The sequence below is a fragment of the Eleginops maclovinus genome, chromosome 7 (assembly GCF_036324505.1).
Source record: "Eleginops maclovinus isolate JMC-PN-2008 ecotype Puerto Natales chromosome 7, JC_Emac_rtc_rv5, whole genome shotgun sequence".
NCBI classification, from domain to species: domain Eukaryota; kingdom Metazoa; phylum Chordata; class Actinopteri; order Perciformes; family Eleginopidae; genus Eleginops; species Eleginops maclovinus.
Genome location: NC_086355.1, coordinates 9,148,543 through 9,168,412, shown reverse-complemented (window position 1 = coordinate 9,168,412; position 19,870 = coordinate 9,148,543). Strand labels below are relative to the sequence as shown.

The 19,870-nt window shown below is 40.4% G+C and overlaps 3 protein-coding genes and 2 non-coding genes across 5 annotated transcripts; 1 reads left to right on the top strand and 4 right to left on the bottom strand.

Moving 5' to 3' along the window:
* Positions 1-226: 226 nt before the first annotated feature.
* phgdh (phosphoglycerate dehydrogenase) lies at positions 227-6,140 on the bottom strand. The gene is made up of 12 exons (XM_063887613.1): positions 5,873-6,140; positions 4,107-4,255; positions 3,958-4,023; positions 3,820-3,874; positions 3,565-3,663; positions 3,318-3,450; positions 3,085-3,233; positions 2,834-2,986; positions 2,212-2,350; positions 1,855-1,982; positions 1,545-1,764; positions 227-583 (listed from the first exon to the last, which is right to left on the bottom strand). The coding sequence occupies exons 1-12, from the start codon at positions 6,008-6,010 to the stop codon at positions 429-431; spliced, it is 1,584 nt and encodes a 527-aa protein (XP_063743683.1). The 5' UTR covers positions 6,011-6,140; the 3' UTR covers positions 227-428.
* Positions 6,141-7,316: 1,176 nt separating this feature from the next.
* On the top strand, positions 7,317-11,401 carry cfap210 (cilia and flagella associated protein 210). Its single transcript, XM_063887612.1, has 9 exons — positions 7,317-7,494; positions 8,349-8,557; positions 8,680-8,853; positions 8,948-9,153; positions 9,343-9,499; positions 9,584-9,723; positions 9,813-10,005; positions 10,803-10,967; positions 11,050-11,401. Exons 1-9 carry the CDS (start codon positions 7,446-7,448, stop codon positions 11,389-11,391), a joined length of 1,635 nt encoding a protein of 544 aa, XP_063743682.1. The 5' UTR covers positions 7,317-7,445; the 3' UTR covers positions 11,392-11,401.
* A 1,372-nt stretch (positions 11,402-12,773) lies between these two features.
* Positions 12,774-19,449, bottom strand: ppig (peptidylprolyl isomerase G (cyclophilin G)). The gene is given in 14 exon segments (XM_063887608.1): positions 12,774-14,199; positions 14,201-14,525; positions 14,807-14,946; positions 15,611-15,701; positions 15,793-15,978; positions 16,066-16,243; positions 16,385-16,524; positions 16,624-16,653; positions 16,739-16,826; positions 16,915-16,959; positions 17,227-17,334; positions 17,424-17,498; positions 17,792-17,875; positions 19,304-19,449. Coding segments are annotated over 13 exon segments (2,127 nt in total). The 5' UTR covers positions 17,853-17,875; positions 19,304-19,449; the 3' UTR covers positions 12,774-13,539.
* Positions 15,278-15,407, bottom strand: LOC134867904 (small nucleolar RNA SNORA35). Its single transcript, XR_010166210.1, has one exon. It is a non-coding gene; the product is annotated as a small nucleolar RNA SNORA35 (small nucleolar RNA).
* On the bottom strand, positions 18,144-18,273 carry LOC134867905 (small nucleolar RNA SNORA35). Its single transcript, XR_010166211.1, has one exon. It is a non-coding gene; the product is annotated as a small nucleolar RNA SNORA35 (small nucleolar RNA).
* Positions 19,450-19,870: the final 421 nt, after the last annotated feature.

Here is a 19,870-nt window from a genome sequence, read left to right as displayed (position 1 = left end):
TACTTGTCTATACACCAGCTGATGAAGGTGGCTTGTTAAATCTTATTTTTACCCATTATAATAGATGATCATTTAGGATGGTTGTATTGGAGATGTACAATATATTGTTACCCTGGGTGATCAAACAGTATAAACCGTGGATGAAAAATAACCATAGAATTGAAACAAAGTGACAGTACACCTCTGCTTTAAAAAAAAAAGGTCAAACAAAACCACAAGCAGCATAGACACTGAAACATTTATTTTATTTATTACTTCTTTAAACTGCATGAAAAACATCTAAACACTGGAATGTTATAAAATGCACATTTTAAACCATTGTTTCAACTTCTAAAAGTTGTTAGTTGTAAGTGCTAAGGCCAGAGATATCAATTATTTTTGACACTCTCAGAGATGTTAAGACTTTCAGATATCATTGCAGCTGTCATTTAAATGGTGAGCTGTGCCACCTCCTTAGCCAAAGGCTTCAAAACACCGAGGTCCCCTGGGAGAGTGGACACCCCCACACAATACCACAGATCCCCAGTACGGTCTGCGGGAGCACTGAAGGACTGAATCTCCACTCCCGCTGTGGCCAGAAGTCCTACAAAAAAAACAATGGAAGAGAAAGAACAGCTATGATTAAAGGAAACAACCGACTCCTAAGTGCTTCAAATTCATAACTCTTAGCTGCCTGTCATCCAAAATGGAAGCCAATTCAACAACGGGGAAACAATATATAGTTTGAAAATATTTTGACTCGCTGACAGCAGTAAAGGCAAAAAAAAGTGACTTCAAAATGACCCTCACCATTAACCACTTACTACCTGCAACCCTACATCTCATTTCTCTAGCTTTAATGTAAGAAGTATGTTGTTATATTAACTCCATTAAAGATTCTTCCTGATGAAATTTATATAAAACAATATTAAGTACATATTTAACGAAATTATGTGACTTCTTAACAGCACTTTACATATATAATCTATAAGCCAATGAGGTTGGCAAATTCAGAAATAAACAGGAAAAAACGTGTTTCATTGTACTGTTTATTCTGGATTCTACAAATATTTAGGTGTACAGGTGACCAGAAATATGTGTGGTTGAATTTGGGTTTATTTAAGTCTGCTGACTGTCTCAAAAGTCTAAAGAAGCGAGTATAGGTTTTAAGAATATGTACTCAGATTATTGCAATGTCCTGTAATCCTATGCAGTCAAACTATCACACTATTATAAAAGCTTAAGTTACTCAAACAACTTTTGAAGATTTACCATTACAAACTCTAAAACACGGATTGAGAATGTTATTTGAGCCACAATCAACCTTGACTTACTGCATGATGGAGCTCTGCTTACTTGTTTCTAATTTTGACAAAATGTTTATATTTAGTTTATCACAGCTGACAGGTTCCGTTTACCTTGCTTAAGATCCACCCAGACTTTGTTAATATAGAAACCAACTATTTGTAGCCATCTGTTATGTCCTTATTTTAACAACACCAGTTTTATAGTATTGATTTCACCAGAGCATTACTGAGAATTAGCCCCGTCTTCAAATTACTTACCTGCCACTGAGGAAAGGAATTGAGGACTTGCGGAGGCCTTCAAGAACAGCAGGTTTCCAGTGAGAGAGACCGGCTGTCTGAACACACTGCCGCTCAGCTCCAGCAGCACCGGCACGCCACCCTGAACTGAACCAGTGGCTTTGTAGCTGCTGCCGCTGGCCACAATCTCCACTGTACACACGCCACCTGCCGCCTCAGAAGCACAGTGGGTCTGGTTTACCTGAAGAGACACATGTATGAAAACATTATTTTCCCAAATCACACACTTGTCATGTCATGTGGACTGTCTCAGAATGAGTTTATGCTGTACCGTGATTCCAGATTCCTTGGCAAGGCTGAGAACATTGATAAGGTTCGGGCAGGAGCCAGATCCATTGGCCAGCAATCCAACCAGTACTGATGCAGCCATGTAACCACTGGAGGACTTCATGCAATCCCCTGGTTTGAAGAAAATAGTACATGGTGTTGACAGTCAAACACTTCAAATCAAATATGTGGATTTTAGAAAAACTGTTAACAACAAAAAAACCTTCAACTGGAACAGCCTATCTACAACATTGTTCCGTTTCAAAATCACACCAATAGAGGGAGTAAGAGAACATGATTACAATATTTTCAAGCTATGTTATGTGACAGCTCCTTTAACTGAATAGACAAGTAGTTTTACCTTTAGTAGAGATTTGAACATTTGTGAAAGGTTTCTTAGAAGAAGTGCATGACTGCAACACGGCTCCAACGGCTTCTCCGAGTTTGATCAGCTGGTGAGATTCCTGGGAGAAAGTGCTGGCCAAAACCTGTGCATTTACCTAAAAAGAGAAAATGACTATAAAAACAAGACATGAATAGTGGGAGTGCATTTGTGAACTGGGTGTGATCACAGGTTTTCTTTTGCTGTCTTCTGTACAGGAAGCTAAAGAAGTCTGACAATTTAGGGCCTACAAAAACAATCAATGGGGATTAAAAGGTGACATATATTGGAAATTAAGTGTTAATACTTTACAAAAAAGGCCCCTATCTTTTTCCATATTCAGTCACTTTTTTTAAATACTCAAAATATGACAAGCTAAGTTCATCAAACTGGGTTTAATTTAGCATTTATTTTTGTACATTGTTTTTTAAGTGTGGAATTGCTGATGATGATGTTACAGACCTGTCTAACTCAACTTAAATTCTGTGCCAAAAAATGCTCATGCTAAATTGCTGGAGGAGTAACACTTTAATACATTTGACAACACAAAATCTCAAGGTCTAAGAATGTGTTAGAAAAAGTAAAACCGAGTGTAACTTACTGCTCCAACCAACTTCTTGCCCTTCACCATGTCCACAATCTGCAGAGCGATGTCCTCCCCACAGCGAGCCTGCGCCTCCTTCGTACTGGCGCCCAGGTGAGGGCAGCTGATCACATTAGGGTGGTCGACCAATGCGCGATTCTTAGGAGGCTCCTGTGGCAAAAATCATGATAACAAAGTATGATGGAGCAACTCTTTTATTAATATTAAAGAGTGACTAAGGACACACTTGCATGTTCCAATCATCTTACCTCCACAAACACATCGAGCCCTGCTCCTCCGCACTGTCCGGACTCCAGAGCTCGGAGGAGAGCGTCCTCATCGATGATGCCCCCTCGTGCACAGTTCACAACCTTCACTCCTTTCTTGCATTTAGCAAACGATTCATCATTAAGAAGACCTGGGGCCAAAAAAAACCAATTGAAGCTCAAATTTGCAGTAAAATGTGCAATGGCTATGTAATCATAAGGGCTTTAAAACTGACCAACAGTAGAGGGCATCAGAGGAGTGTGGACAGTGATATAGTGACACTGTGGCCACAACTGCTCCAGTGACATCTGCTCCACCCCCCAGCTGGCTGTCACCTCAGGTGGAGTGATTGGATCATAGCCGATTGTCTACGGGGGAGAAAAAACCCCAGAATATTGCCATGTTTGCTTAATTCAATCATCGCAAGTGCAAATAATTACTGGTGTACGTGAACAGTTTAGACAAGCATAATGACAGCTTACCCTCATGCCGAATGATTGCATTCTTGAGGCGACTTCCTTTCCTATTCTTCCAAGTCCAACTATTCCAAGGACCTTGCCATACAGCTCTGCACCCATGAACTGTAGAATTAGAAAAAAACATTGCCCTCGTCAAAGCTTCACATCTGATCAGTGATGACTGGCTGAACAATGGAGTCGACCATGCAACAGTAATCGCTTTGTGTGCCCACTGCAAACATGCAGAGCACATGGAGGCAAAACAAAATCTCTGCTCACCTTTTTGCGATCCCAGTTCCCTTGTTTCATCGACATGGCAGCCTGAGGCACATTTCTGGAAACACAACAACATAATGATCACACTCATGCAGAACTTCCATGCAATAATAAAAGCATGTTGACCACGGCTCATCTCACCTTGAGAGGCTCATCAGCAGGGCACATGTCAGCTCGGCAGCACTGATGGTGTTGCCGCTTGGTGTGCTGGAGAAAACAGCCTACAGTTAATGGGCAGTAGATTACACTGAAACTGCACTGGAAAACAGTTACATAGAATGGAGACTTACTTCATGACAATAATACCCTTCTTGGTTGCAGCATCAACATCAACATTGTCCACACCGGTTCCAGCTCTTCCAATGATTTTCAGATTAGCAGCATCAATGACATCAGCTGTTACCTTTGTGGCAGATCTAACCACAAGGCCATCATAGTCCTAGGGTGGAGAGAGAATTACAGGTTATCTCATGGAGTTTTATATCTTTGGGTAATTGATTCAAGGCTACATGTACAATTGATAAATGATGCCATAAAGCACAAAACAAACTGTCATGAAATGGGCATTAAAACCAAGATTATATCTTGATGCTCCGTTCTTGTGGGGAGGCATTTTGCTGAACTTGTAGTTTTATTAATGTTAATTGATCATTATCCCTTAAAGTCATCTCCTGATCTGTGTAAGGGATTTGTGGCCTACATTTGAACATACTTGTGTAACCGTGGTAACAGGTCTGCTCGAGAACACAGTATCGTCTGTTTATTACCATGGAACAAAATGCTGCTTTAATCAAATTTTATATCTTTCCTTAGTGTTTATAGAGGCCATTTGCCAGGCGCAGGGGCATGAAAAAAACTGTCCAATAAGGTATTGTTGGTCAACTTAACTCCTCTTTTATTGTTTGTAGAAGGTCAGTGTGAACAGGACTTAGAAGGGAACCAAACAGCACATGATTAGGGCCGTCAGGATTAGAACAACCCAGCACCAGATGTGAAAGCCCCATAACTAACTCAAAGCAGACAGAACATATGATGGCAGTAAGAAGAACAATGTGGGATTAATGAAATTTAGGGATCATGCAGATTTTCTGAAGTAGGGTTGCATGAGGTACTTGTCCACACTTGTACTTGTATCTACAATAGATGGCTGTTGGCACGCTCCAAGTTTGGAAAAGCAAACAGGAGTTACAGCATGGAAGGCCCATGTTCTGCTGTGGACGGAGTTATAGCAAATAGTATTTGAACCAAAAACCAGCTGAATTTTTATGAAGGCAATATTTGTCCGACAGTCATTTCCAACCGGGAACAAGGTGTGTGCTACATCCATCTGTAGATAGAATGGAAAAATACCCCAAATAACCCCACTTCAAAATATGTGTTCATTAAGTGTAATCAGATAGGGTTTCACAATAACAACAGTGGTTTAAAAAGAGGGAGAAACATCTCACTATTTCCCAGGGACATAACAGGAGGTAAATCCTGCATAAACTGCAAGATACTTTAATCCATTTAGTTTGTCTAAGAACTATTTCATTTCAACCCATTATTTCTGATCTGAGATCTAAAATTATGCAAAGGCAATACTAGTTTTTTGTTTACAGGCACAGCCTCTGCAGTAGGCTACACTGACAATAGCTCCCAATGTGCTGCATGTGGCACTGTGAGAAAGTGGTGGGAGTGCTGGTAAAGTCAGGGATGAGTTGCATCAGCTTCACAATGGGCGGTGCTAATATACCTACAATCAATATTCACATCCCAACCCGAAAACTGCGTGTGTGGCTCAGAAGATAAGCGTGAGAAATAAATTGTTATTAGATATCCTAAAAAAAAGTGTACACACCTTTAAACAATTACACATTGCATGAAAAAACAAACAAAAACAGGCGTTGCTTTATTAACAATACTTTCACTCAAGACATACGCAGCAGAAAAGACAAATGGCAGGAGCTTTAAAATGATACGTGATAAACTTTTTTTCAGATATGTGGTGCAGAAACAAAAAACGACACCCGGTGCATGATAAAGCGGTTGTGCAACACTGACGTGCAAACTTTACCTTAATCTCCGCCATTAATTCATCCCTTTTCATACTCGGTTTTTCCGTAACTCGGATGCCATTTTCCTCCAGAATCGTCTTGCAGCGAGGATCCACACTTTCACTGATTAAAACAGACTTGATGCAGATAGGGGCCATCTTGGGGCTTTTCTCCCGGGGTTTGCTGGTTGTTGCTAGTCGGCGTGGCTGCAGCCTTCCTGAAGTGATGGACACACGGGGAGCTGCTTGGTCGCTTTCCCTCTGCTGGTTTTGAATGGAGTTCTCGGATTTAAGACGGCCCCCTTTCACAGTGAACCCGCCCTTCTGTATCTCCTGCTTTGACGTAACATAAAAGAGGCCCTCCATACTGGAAACCAGTTTGAACAAATGAGTGCCAGGCCATTAACAGTGGTGGACCTAAAATCAGCTTTTGTAAATATTGCATAGCCTATCACTGTAAGCATGCATTCATAATATATATTTAGTAAACACACGGAATGTCCTCTATTTACAATACCAAAAACAAAAGTAGGCGACTCATTATTATGCATGGAATGGCTCATGTCAGTGTTACAGAGAGTAAAATAAGTGTAGCACTTTTTTTGGTTTATATAAAAATTTCAATACCACAGTGTAAAAATACTCTTACACAAGTAGAAGTCCTGTATTCAAAATCCTACTTACATAAAATAACATACGCATCAGCACTGCATCTATACTCTTGTGTCAAAAGTAGTCTATGCTGTATACAAACTATGCAGAAAGGCCCATTTCAGAGTTATGCACATTACACGTTTATGATTGTTATTTCCTTTATTCTATACATGTTTTTATATACCAGTAGATCAGGTCAGGCAAGTCCATGCTCAGTCTTAATTCAAGGGATGCTGTTCATCACCTGACTCATTAAGCTGCACATGACAGCCCCCTTATGTTTGTTTGTCAGAATGTCACAGATTTGCTATTATCTTTTTTTTAACACTAGATTTGACAAAACTGATTTTTTGTTTATATGCTGTAACTGTGTGAGTAGGCACAGCAGTACTGTTTGAATAGGTAGGCCTACATTATATCTGTGTCAATTAATTGTGAAGGGTTGTTTTCCTGCCTCCATTACACTGAACAGCAGTAAGAGCAAAGCAGGTCTGGAGTCAAGTACGAACCTTCATTTTGGACTATTCTGCAATTAATTCCGATGTCCTATCACTAAATTCAGATAATGAGTAAACAGTTACTGAAGTTTCCAATTGTGTTATGTTTTCTGTTTATCCATGCCAGTTTGAGCAAGTCATATTTCTCTAGAAGATGTATTGCACAATTTTAAAAGTGCAAAGGGGCCAACATTTTGGGCCAGATTTGTATGAAATTGATATGTGTGATGTTCCATGTTGGGATCACACAGCGCCACCTGGTGTCCATCAGCTGGAATGCTTCTGATTGGTTCAGCCGTTGCCTGGATACTCCGCAACAACAAATGCGGACCCTGACACAGCCGTTTGTAACCTGAAGTTAACGCTTGCCACAGAAACGTTTTACATGTGAATTGTTTTAATTGGGAGTTGTGTTTTTTTTAGTTAATAGATATCGAATACAAATGGAATCGGTGGTCCAATACGGCCGAAGAAGAGGCTCCAGTAAGAGAGGTGAGAGTGTATCTACTTACAGAAGGTACCTAACCTAATGCTGTCTGTCACAACTAAATTACATATACATTTTTCAAGGAGAGAGCAGTGTTGAAACCCTTCACCGTTTAACTCAAAAAGAACATTGTAGGAGGGGGCTTTGGGAAAATAGGTTGTTTAATTATATTGCATCCATCAAAGGCATGCCCAAACTTGTAGCCACTTTCAAAACAAAACCACAACTTCCTGTATATTATAACCGTACATTAATATTGTTGAATGCATTATATATGTGTCACTTATATACTGGCCATAGCCAGGATTTTAAATCCCAAAAGTCATGCCCAAACTTGTTTCCACTATCAAAAGTAAACACCTTACCTTTAGATCATAACAGTACAGTGCTATTTATATCTCATACATGCAAGGCCATAGCCAGGATCCAGAGCCAGAGTGCAACCTCACCCCATGAAGAAATATCCAACAAAACAAGCCTGTGAAATCCTATGATTGTATTTGAGTTTTAAGTTTGAGCATTAAGAGCATTTTTATTTGCAGTTTTACAACTTCGAGGAAAAATCAACATTATTTGGCAGAATCGGTTTATCTTCAGAGGGTATACCTAATTTTCATCATCTCCATAAATAATATAATCAAAGACATCAGCAATTCAGTTCCTTGTGTAATTAAAGAATGTAACTTTCAACTTGGAAGAAATAGATATGCCTCTCATATCATTCTGGAGGAAAGCTTTTGCACTAATAAGTGATTATAGTTAAGTATTAATCAGCAAAGCACTTAACTATCCATCCCCACAAAGGCGATGGTGCTTATAAATACTGTGTTCTTGTTTTATTTCTTCAATTTTCTAATAGTATCTTCAGCTGAGGAACCCAGCAGGGGGAACCAACCCCCAGACCTCCGGCAGGTCACTGTCTTAACCAAAGGAGAATGGCAGAGGATTCAAGATGAATTGAACCGGGTTAATAAAGACAAAGAGAGTATGAAGGAGGCAGCAAAACAGAGAGAGGCCCTGCACGTGCAGTCAACGGAGGTGGTGAAAAAATGGTCCAATACCATTGCTGTAAGTTTCCTGTACGGATTTTATTTGCTCTATAAAATTTAGACCCGCTTATAAGGTTGCACAACAAAATCACAGCCTACTACAGGAGAGCAAAAGGTCAATAGACTGTATTTCTTTTCAAGGGTCAAAGGCAAAAAAAGTTAGAGGCAAAAAAGGTCCGTGAGGAGGCTGAGGAGGAGAAAAGGAAAACGATTGATAAAGAAGAGGCCAAATATCAGGAGCAGCATCGGGAAGAGGCCATTGAAAAAGCCAAGACTCAGATCTATTTCCAAACCAACCATGTTAAAGGACTACATGTTAGTATCACATGAGAAACATTGTGACACCTGTACATGTTTGCCTATACACTGTGTTGATGTTTTGGGATTATGATTGTTACCTCTTTCACAGAGTGCCCTCCTGCTGACAGAGGTGCTGAAGGAGAGGGAAGCGCAGATTGAATTGAAGCAAAGGATAACGAGTGCCTCTGAAGATGTTGACAAAGAATTACTGGATCTGGCAAAGACCAGTAGGGATGAAGCTTTGAGACAGGAGCAGGAGAAAGCCCTTCAGAAAAAGCTGGAGGGTCAGGCTGTGGCAGGGGACCTGAAAAACCAGTAAGTCTCACATCAGACCAATTAAAGATATTCCAAAGATATGCAAACTGTTTTGTACTCTGTGAAATTGCATGAGAATATGCATTTAACATAGGATTCTCCATCCCGACTGTTCTTTGGTTGTTTCTAGAAGAAGGCTTGAGTAAAACATATTCTGCTTCACATGAGAAAATGATACCTGTTCTTTAGGATGAAGGAACGTGAGCAAGTGAGAGAGCAAGAGAAGATTGAGAACAGGAAGGACAGAGAGGAAACCCAACGCCTTCAACAACTCTACCATTGGGAGCAAAAAATGGAGGAAGAAAGACAAGCAAAGCTGAGGAGAAGCCTTATGAACACTCACCTGGTAGGGCTTCAGCCGCATGCCGTCATCTAATTTGTTTATCATTTATGACACCTCATTTAACGAATGTTTGATCTGTTTATGCAGGAACATGTCGCCAATAGAGACCTCATAAAAGCAACACATGCACAAAAGCAGGAGGCTGAAGAGGAGCAAAGAAAACTGTTCCTCTCTGCCAAACAAAAAATGATGAAGCTACGGAAAGAAAAAGAAAAGGAATTGTTTAAGTAAGAATCGGCCAAACATCTCAATGATACAGCAACAGTTGGAGCCATAGGGTATTATGATCAGATGTGTGATGCGTTTGGTTTTTCAGCGAGGCCCAGATGAGAAGAGAGTGGATCATGACCAAGCTGACTGTCACTCAGCAGGAGCAAACTGCCAATGAGGAGCAGAGGGTCGCAAAGGCTGTCGCTGAGCGGGATGAAAAACTGGCACAACAGAAGAGGAAGGAGGAGGAGAAGAAGGCTGCCATGTTGGAGTCAATTGCTGCACACAGGGAATTCATGGTAACACAATTTCAGATGTTGCACCTGCAAAATGCTAAGTTACGGTTGCATAAAGCTCTTTATAAGTAGTTAATATTAATGATACAGACATATTAGGCTTATTTTCAGCTTCATATATGTCATTTTGGTTTTTAACCAAGAATGACCCACTTTTCTCTGATTGGCTTGCAAGCAAATTGAAAATGTTCTCATGTGGTGGATGGAGAAACTCAGATGGCAAGCAGTAACGGAAGATTTAGAGAGATTTAGCTTATTGAATCCCATATGTTCTTGGGGTTATTTTCATTATGCTAACTTGACCCCTAGCTTCCGTTGCTCGTCATATCCTTGCTTCAGCATTGGGGAGATTTGAGTGGAAGAGGCAATAATGCATGCATTTGAGTCAACGATGTATTACCGCATTTTTTCTTCTTCATAGCAACAGCAGTTACTTGAATTGTGCTGTTGCATGTAACCAGGGCTGGCCCGTGACATAGGCAGTATAGGCGAATGTTAAGGGCTCATCCATCCATGGGGGGCGCTTCAGATAGGGGGAAAGAAAAAAAGAAATTCAGAATGTTTAACTTTTACTATTTTTTTATAATATGACTGATAGCATTAAGAACAAATATTAAATAACAACAACAGAACTAGGCCTAAAGTACATTGCATGCAGCACACGTTCACTGTGGCTATGGTATGTTGTGGCCATATTCTAATGAGCCAGCTAAAATCTTGCCTCGGGCAGCAAATAGGTAAGGACCGGCCCTGCATGTAACAAAAGGTTCTCACCTGTTTCACAAACTGTGTTTCTCTAGCAAAACAAGAAGGAGCAGGAGGACAAAACAACCAAACAAGACATGCTTGACAGACTTCAGGCAAAGAAAGAGGCTGACAGAATATTTACAGAGAAACAACAAATGGAAGCTCAGAAGATCAAAGCAGATGGAAGAAATATACATGAGTTCAATGCAACACAAATGGTAATGTTAAAACTAAGTCCACCACATCATTACATCATTCATAGTCCTTTCTGACATGTCCCCCTTCATCCTCCAAATATAGGCTGAAAAAAGGGACAGGCTCATGCAGCTGAGAAGAGAGGAGCAAGAGTTTCAGGAGAAGCAGGCAGAGACAGAGGTTAAAGAGGAAAACCAGTTTCAACGGTATTCTCAGAACCTCATCAACGCAGCGGCTGAGGCTCAACGTAATGTGTTTCCACTTTGCAAAGCAGCAGGGGAAGGGATTGGAGCAGGGCTCTGTCCTGTTTCTAGCTACCTTGTTCAGGATAAAACTGGGGGTCAAATGCCCAAATATGTCTCTGGTGCCACCCAGAATGTTGAAAAGCTTAATGGGGCAAAAGATATTCATCAAGCCAAGAGGAGACTTGGGTTCACATGGTCATAGGTTACTCTTGGTTTAAAGTGATGAACAAAGTGTTTGTTTTTATAACAGCAATAAAATGTTTTGACCTGAGGCTGTGTGTGAATCCCTCCCTCTCTCACTGCTAAAGTAGACGCTCAGTAGTGTACCGTTTAGTGATTGGACATTTAGGATTAGCCATCAAATTTAGTCAGCCAGTTTAGCGCTACTGTCGTATGAAAAGATACATTGCATTGTGGGATTAAAATCAAGGTTTGTGTCCAGTAGCGTTCAAGGCGGGCAGTTGTACACAGAGGAGGGAGAAGTACTCAGATCTTGTGCTTAAGTAAACGTAGAAGTACCAGAGTAGGAAGACTACTAAAGTAAAAAGTCCTACATTCAAAAGGTTACTCAAATAAAAGTAGAGAAATTGGCATCAAAATATACATGAAGCACCAAAAGTACACATTATGCAGATTGAGCCATTTCAGAATACATATTATACGTTTTGATTATAATTACTGATGCATTAAAGTGTTATCAAAGCTGGTAAAGAGCTCGTTTTAATGTATTGGTATACTGCAGGGTAGCTTGTGAATGTGAAGTCTGATTTAAGGGTTGATTATATTTCACAAAGGTATTACATAAATGGAATGGAGTAAAAGAACAAAATTAAAATCTGAATTTTAGTGGAGCAGAAGCACAAAGTAGCATAACATGGAATAACTCAGGTAAAGTACGAGTATCTTAAAATTGTACTCAAGTACAGAACTTAACTAAATGTTACTTTACCACTGGTTGTACAAAATGTACACGTTTCCTCCATGTCCTGACCGACGATAATTTGTGTCATGGAGAACATTGTTGAGTTTTGGGAGAAAAATAGAATGTGTAACCTTTACACTTTTAGTACACTGTGCACTGTATAGTACATTTGGAGGGATTGGAGTATCAAACACCGCTGCAGGGAGTGTATGGTGATCATCAGGTACAAGAGCAGATTGTTTGGCTTACCCCTCTAGCAATAAAGGTTATTACAGCATGGGAGAGACCACAGCAACGGAGCTGCAGCGCTAGGTATGAAGAAGATACGCCAGATAAAAGCCCTGTGTTCAGAGGGAGGATCAGTGAGGATGGGCTGAATCGGCACCGTGCAGACCGGTTGGCAAGTCCTAGAATCCAGCTTTAACCACAACTGCAGTTGAACATTACTTTCGATAACAAAATGTAAACAGTTTCATCTTCTTTTATTACTGTTGATTACTTAGTTGTTAAAGTTGGATTTTCAGTTGCTAAAAATGTTTTGGCCATCAAAGAATGACTTGCAGAACATTAACGCGATGATTAAAACCCCATGTTGAGCCTCTTCATTTTTTCTACACAGCAGTCAGGTTCTTCAACAAAAAAAAACTGGCACCAAACACAAATTATACAAATGATTTTTATGTTGTTCTTACAGCATGACTGACATTGTTCCTATCAAAAAAAAAATACCCAGGCTAACAAATAGGATTACAGTTTAAGGTCATGGATGTACAAAAACAAAAAAAAGACAAAGTCACGGATACACATGTTATCTAACTATGACATGGATAAGCATGCAAGAAATTACAAATGTTCTTTTCCAGATTGTTGTAGTAAAAATAACTTTAAGAGTAAACATTAGACATTTGCCAAACTTAGAGACGGAACTGATCCCACAACCCAACAGAGTAAAATTAAAACAAATACAGGATAATATTCTTCAGGAGGGAAAAAATACATTATAAAGGATTTCTGTTGCAATAAAAGCCGTTTGAAATTTCAGCTATTGTAAAATCAAAAAATAATTTACCACAGAATCCAAAATAAAAATACAGCCTTTTCAAAGGTGGTCATGTACAGTCAAAAGAACACCTGGTCCTTACTGCTGATGCAGTGCATACATTTCTTTCTCAGTCACTAATCCCCCCCCCCCCCCCCCCCCCCCCCCACACACACACATACACTAAATGGGCTGTGCAGCATCAGCTAACCATCTCTTAGTGAGGGACGCATCCATGACTTTCATTCAGACCTAAAACAAGTCAAGAGTCTGCCATTGTAAGATTGAGCAGTATTCACAGTTTTGAAATGAAGCTGCATGCTTAGTGGGTGTAAGATAAGCGACAGACTTTTAAAATTTAATTGTGTTCCTGTAGGATGTGATCAGGCTCAGTCACTGTCAGAGCTTGAGCTAGAGCTCGATTTATTCCTCTTGCTGTCGTGTCGGTCTCTGCCCTTTGTACTATCTGGTCTCGGGCTTCTCCCGTCTCTAGTTCTGGAGGAACTCTTTCCTTCTCTGCGTTTGGAATCTTGACTCTTCCGACGCTTCCTCTTCTCATCTCTATCACTGTCTGAGCTGCTGCTACGTCTTCTCCTCTGTCTGTCGGACTCTTTGTCCTTTCTATGAGACGACCGATCTCTGCTGTGGTCTCTTTTGTTATCACTCTTGCTTCTCGAGCGCCTGCCTCGGTGGGAGTCTCTCGGCTTATTTCTGTCTGGACTTCTCGTCCGATGTTCCTTATCCCTGGATGTTCCTCGTTTCTTATTCTCCCTCTCGCTGTTGTGCCGCCTCTCCTGACTCCTGCTACGCTCTCGGCCCCTGTCTCTGTCTTTATCTCGTTTTTCTTCTTTGTCTTTTGGCACAGCAGGTGCGCTCCTGTCCCTGTTTCTGCTACTGGATCTATGTTCATCTTTTGAAGTTTGTCTTTCCTTGCTTTGGGACTTTGTCCTAATCTTCTCACCATTTCTACCTTTGGCATCCTCTTTAGCCTTTTTATCGGACTCATCGTGACTCTTATTTCTATCTTTACTGTGATCAGACTCGGACTCCCTTTTCCTTCTTATTTCGGTCTTTGCTCCTCGAGCGACCTTTTCTGTCCTCACTTTTTTGCTTGTGACTCTTCTCTCTGCTTTTTGACCTCTTGCTCTTTTCTCTGCTTTTACTGCGGCTTTGAGACTTATCTTTTTTCTTTCCCTTGTGTTTGCTATGCTTGTCATCCTTTTCAGCAGTGTCCTCTTCTTTGCTTTTGGATCTATGTGACCGGCTTTTCTTGTCTTTTTTACCCTCAGCTGTGCGTTCATGCTTTGTGTCGGAGGTTCGTCTCTCTCGTCTTGGAGCTTTAGCAGCCTCTTCTTTGGCCTCAACCATGTCCCCTCTGAAAACATACCAGAGTAAATGTCAGCACTGGAAGAAAATGACAACCGACATCCGGTAACACCATGGAGCTACATCACATCTGTTCAATAACGTTCTTCGCTAATACATGAATTTATAAGACGCATAATGCAAGAGTTCAAAGGACACGCTGAATCGGTCAAATTAAATATTTCAATACTTATAGGAATTCAATTTAACAAAGTCACATGTTTTATGTTTAATATGTTTCTGACTTGCACTATATACTCCTGAATAAAACAAAGTGAAGGGTTATCTTACTTGTCCCCCTTTATCCAGCGCTCTCCGGTGACCGCCCTCATCCTCTGACGCTGCATCTCTTGACGCCAGTGTGGAGGGGTCTCACTGCGGCGGAAACGATCTCTGGACCTTGAGCGAGAGCGCGACGGAGTTCGATAGCGCTGGAGGAGAGAAATTACAGACCACTTACTTCATTTCTAAACAGACAGAAACTGACTCTGGTCAAAATGTATTTTACTTTGAGTGGAAAAACAACACTCACAAAGGTAACATTTACTGGACAGAAACACTAGGCCTTTATCACTCAGTGTAAAGATGATCAACTTTAAAATGGATATCGAGCGGGATATTTGTTTCGGATTGGCTGTGAAAAAGTAACATGAGCTAAAACTGACAGTACGATTAAATGATGGGATGAAACAAGCTACTTAATGCCAACAGTGGCAACAGCAGTATCAGAGTCACATTAACTGTACTGAAGCTTTAAATGACATTTGTTCTCGGTCTTCGAAAGGGGGGAGCCATTGGTCTAGCTCACCCCTTCTGCAAACTGAGGTCAATCTGGCACTGGAATGAGATTGGAAGACCATGATGGAGGAAGACCAGTCACTTGGCAGTGCGGCCAAGAAAGACATTTTAGAAAACAGCAATAAAATGTTCATGATGGGGAAATAAAATGTGTTTTGTGCATCACTGCATTATTAAAGTTAAGGTCTTTTTTCCCCACAGTAGCGGGAACACAAGATAAAAGCCACACATGATTTGAACTGCGAAAACGTGGGAAACGTGTTAGCTGAGCTCTTCCTATTGGTGTAGTGTACCTACCCGTGGACCCCTGCCTTTTATCTTCCTCCCAGATCTTGTCATCACAAGTCTTCGGTTATAGGATGACTGAGAATTATATCTTGTGCCAGCACTAGGAAGAGAAAAAACAAGGCCTTACATTTAAGAGACCAAGGCATTATGTTTGGATTATTATCATCACAACATCTGTTTGGCAGACTCACCTCTCTCTTGGTCTTTCCTCTCTGGTTGGCGGATCCTTTTCGGACTCTTCTTTTGTCTTCTGGACCGCCTGTGGACTCCTCCTCATGAGGAATCGGTTCTCTGGGATGGCTGGGATATCTTCAGGACGCACAGTGGAGGTAACCAGCTCTTCCTGTTCTTTCTCCTCAGCACTCTCAGCCTCGGACCTAAGAAAGCATTGCAGATGAGATTTAAAACACCAAGTACTTTTTACACCACAGACGATGAAAATGTGACAGTAATAAAAAAGCTACTTTTTCTTTTCCTTCTTCTTCTGTTTCTTTTTGAGCTTTTTCGCCTTCTTTTTCTTTTTCTTAGATTCCTTCTCAGATTCTTCAGACTCCGAGGAGGATTGTGACGAGCTCTCAGACTCGCTGGAGCTGCTGCTGGAGCTGGAAGACGCTCGCTCCTTCTTCTTTTCATCCTTCTTTGCTGCAATTATAACACAGTCTGTTAGAAGAATGGCATTAAACATTCTAAAACCTGAATATTCTCAGACAACAGTAGCAGGGAAACAAAAGAGTTGATTTTCACAACTTATTTAAAAACTACTCAAATGCTTCACAAACAAACCTTTGGACTTAGGGACAAGCTCTCCACAGTTCAAAACCTTCACGTCAGAATACGGCCGGCTATTAGGATCCGTTTTCTGGTTCTCCATGGTTTGAACAACCGCTTGGCCAGAAATCACATGACCAAAAACCACATGGACCCTGAGAAAACAATAAGAGTGGTGGTGAGCTTAAGCAATGTCTATCTTTGGGAAACATTGCAATGAATCAAAGCTACAGCTGAACTCAGGCTGCACTCACCCATCCAGATGAGGCGAAGGTTTTGTTGTACTGAAGTGAGAAAAAGGGCACATATGATTATGACAGAAAGAGGTAATAATGCATCAAATCTTTAATGTGTAGAATAAGTCCTCACATGAAAAACTGTGATCCATTTGTATCTTTGCCTCTATTGGCCATAGACAGCAGGTACTCCTTGTTGTGTTTAACAGCGAAGCTTTCATCTGGGGGAAAAGGAGAAGATTGTACTGCCATCTTGAAGCCAACGTCGGTTTGGATAACAACTGACAGCTCTGACAGGGGCCTCTTTACCTTCAAAAAAGCCTCCATAGATGGATTCCCCTCCTCGTCCATTGCCTATGATGTTAGAGAAAATATAAAACATGAGAAAGGAGGCTGCTACAGGAAAGAGATTTATGGTGGTATAAAACATTTGATTGGTGGTATTCAGAGATTTGGACGGGTTGATGTAAAGCTTGTTGATGCATCGTTATTGGATGCTTATACCATACTTGCATTTGTAGCCGATAAAAACTGACAGCTTTGTGATGCTATTAACCGAAAAGCTTGGAATCACTAACTATATCTTCACAGTCTTTAAATAATTGGACTTTATTAACTCACCTTCGCTGAAGTCTCCTCCTTGAATCATGAAGTCTTTTACGACTCGATGGAACAGACATCCCTTGTAGTGCAGGGGTTTCATGGTTCCCTTTCCAATGCCCTTTTCACCTGAATAAAAACCACAGTCAATAATCAGTTATCAATATTAATTCTGCTATGAAGTAAAAGGTTGACATTTTCTTGTGGATAGATTTTACCTGTGCAGAGGCATCTGAAGTTTTCACAAGTTTTGGGACAGACGTCTGAAAATAATTCAATCACAACTCTGCCAACTGGGAGAAAAACAACAGTGTTAGTATTGTACAGTGATCAGAAATAACTAATGCAGTGCAATACAGAATTATTACAAGACATCCTACTGAAACCACTCTGTCCTTCCATTTTTATCAATGAAGGTAGATTTAATAATAGGAACAACTTTTAATATACAATGTTTTCAGTTCACAAGAAAACTGGACAACACTTTTGGAGGTGACATTTATTGTAGGACTGTTATATTAAAATGCATTATTTTTTTAGCTGTTATTAACTAACAAACTGAGTGTTTACATTAGTAAATTCTTACCGAGCACATTACTGATGCCGATGTCAAAGAAGACCCGAGCGCGCGGAGTCTTGATCCCCATGATCACCTTTACTGATCAAACACCTGACCGGAGAGAAACACATTAATTCATAAATAAGTACATTAATTAAGTACAATTATGAACCCTACTTTGGTTTAGTACTTCCACTTTTGTCCTGATAAAACTCATTGTTTCCAGAATATAAATAATATCAAGTAGAAAGGGAATTTCCATTCAACTCAAAATAGTTGGGACAATAGGGCAATTTCAAGGGGAACTGTAGTTGACAAAACAATACAATTATGAGGATTAAACACCAGCAATGTCAAAGAATAAATAAATAATTAAATGATTTGTTCTCGGTCTTCGAAAGGGGGGAACCAGTAGTCTAGCTCATCCCTTCTGCAAACTGAGGTCACTCTGGCACTGGAATGAGAATGGAAGACCATGATGAAGGAAACCCAGTCACTTGGCAGTGCGATACCAGATACACTCTCTAAGTTGAGAGGAGAAGACGGGATTCGAACCAGCTTACCAGGAAGCTGTGACTGCACACGGGTCGCCAGCTCTAACCACTGAGCTATCTAGCAGCTTAATTTGCACATACATTTGGTTACTTGTTACATCGCACATTCACCTTATTAATGAATAATAGAAATTCATTTGTAAAGTTATACATTAGGCTACACAGCTGTATATAATGTATAATGCGCTCTAACTTCACCATTTGAAAGAATGAAGTGATAGGCGCATTTACGCTGCAATAACATATGACTGTATAAAGTAATCTGAATTAGGCTATCCAGCATATTAAGTGCTTCACTTCCGATTACTTATATTGACGGCGAATCGGAGATATCTTTCTTACACAATATGACAGCAGGACTTTTGTACCTGTAACTGAGTGTTTTTACACTGTACCATTAGTATTTTCGCTTTTGTAAAATATTTAGTTCCACCTGTTTACCTCACATTTTCTTTTAGCTCTTACTTGTCATTTAACAGTCAGAATTAGCTAATACCCTGCACACCTATGACGTCTGAACAGCTGAACGATTATTTTACACGCTAATAAGACCGTTTAAAGTAGAGAAACATAATTAGGTTTAGTTTTCTCTAGTAGGATACAAAATAAACTACATAAAACTTACTAACAGTTATCGCTGACTTGACTGCTCCAAAAAAAAAAAAAAATGAGGCTAGCTACAGATGGTTTGTTTTATAATGGGCTAGCTTACCAACAATGCTATTTAAGTATCACTTGAATCGGTGATCCGTATTTGAAGAAACGCCTTTTCGTGTTTATCAATCACATATGTTCACCATCTCACCTAACTGGATTTTATCGTTATGGTTTCACACACGGTCACCCTAACGGTAGGCCTGGTGTTAGCATTAGCAACTTTACCTAGCATCCACCAGACAACATGTTACAGGGATTCCTTCACAATTTGGATATATTAACTGCACACAAATGTCGCTAAGCCGTGGTTAATGCAAAAACTCATCACCTGGAAACACAAGGATATCACTCCATACAGCGAACAGCGATCACAGACGACGAAAATTAAGTTTCATTCAGTGTTGGGCTCACTGTTTTCTAAAGATGGCGCGGCAGGGACGTCAATGTATTTGAAGAAGCGTGCGCCAGTCAATGCAGACGGGCACGTAGCTGAGAAACAGGGGGTATTATATGACCTGCAACGGATCTGTCAGGAACATGTTTCTGACTGGCTGCTTATTGACGTCACTCGTTTTTCTCATTTACATACAGCCAGCAAACATGACCAAATGATTCAACCATTCATAAAATAACAGTTTCAGCTCAATATGAAATAGACCCATTTTGTTGTGCCCTAAAATGTATGGCGATACAAGTTAAAAACCCTTTCCAGTGAAAACAGGGGAATGTAAAATATATATATATATATTTTTTTTATATGTAAGTGATACAGACAGAAAGCACCGTTGTTCAGCCTTTAAGAAACGGGTTGCCTGTGAAAGGACGATTTTGAGCTCAGCCGTATGCGAGAGCGACTGGCTGCCTGAAAGGCAAAACCCAGGGTATTTAAATCCCC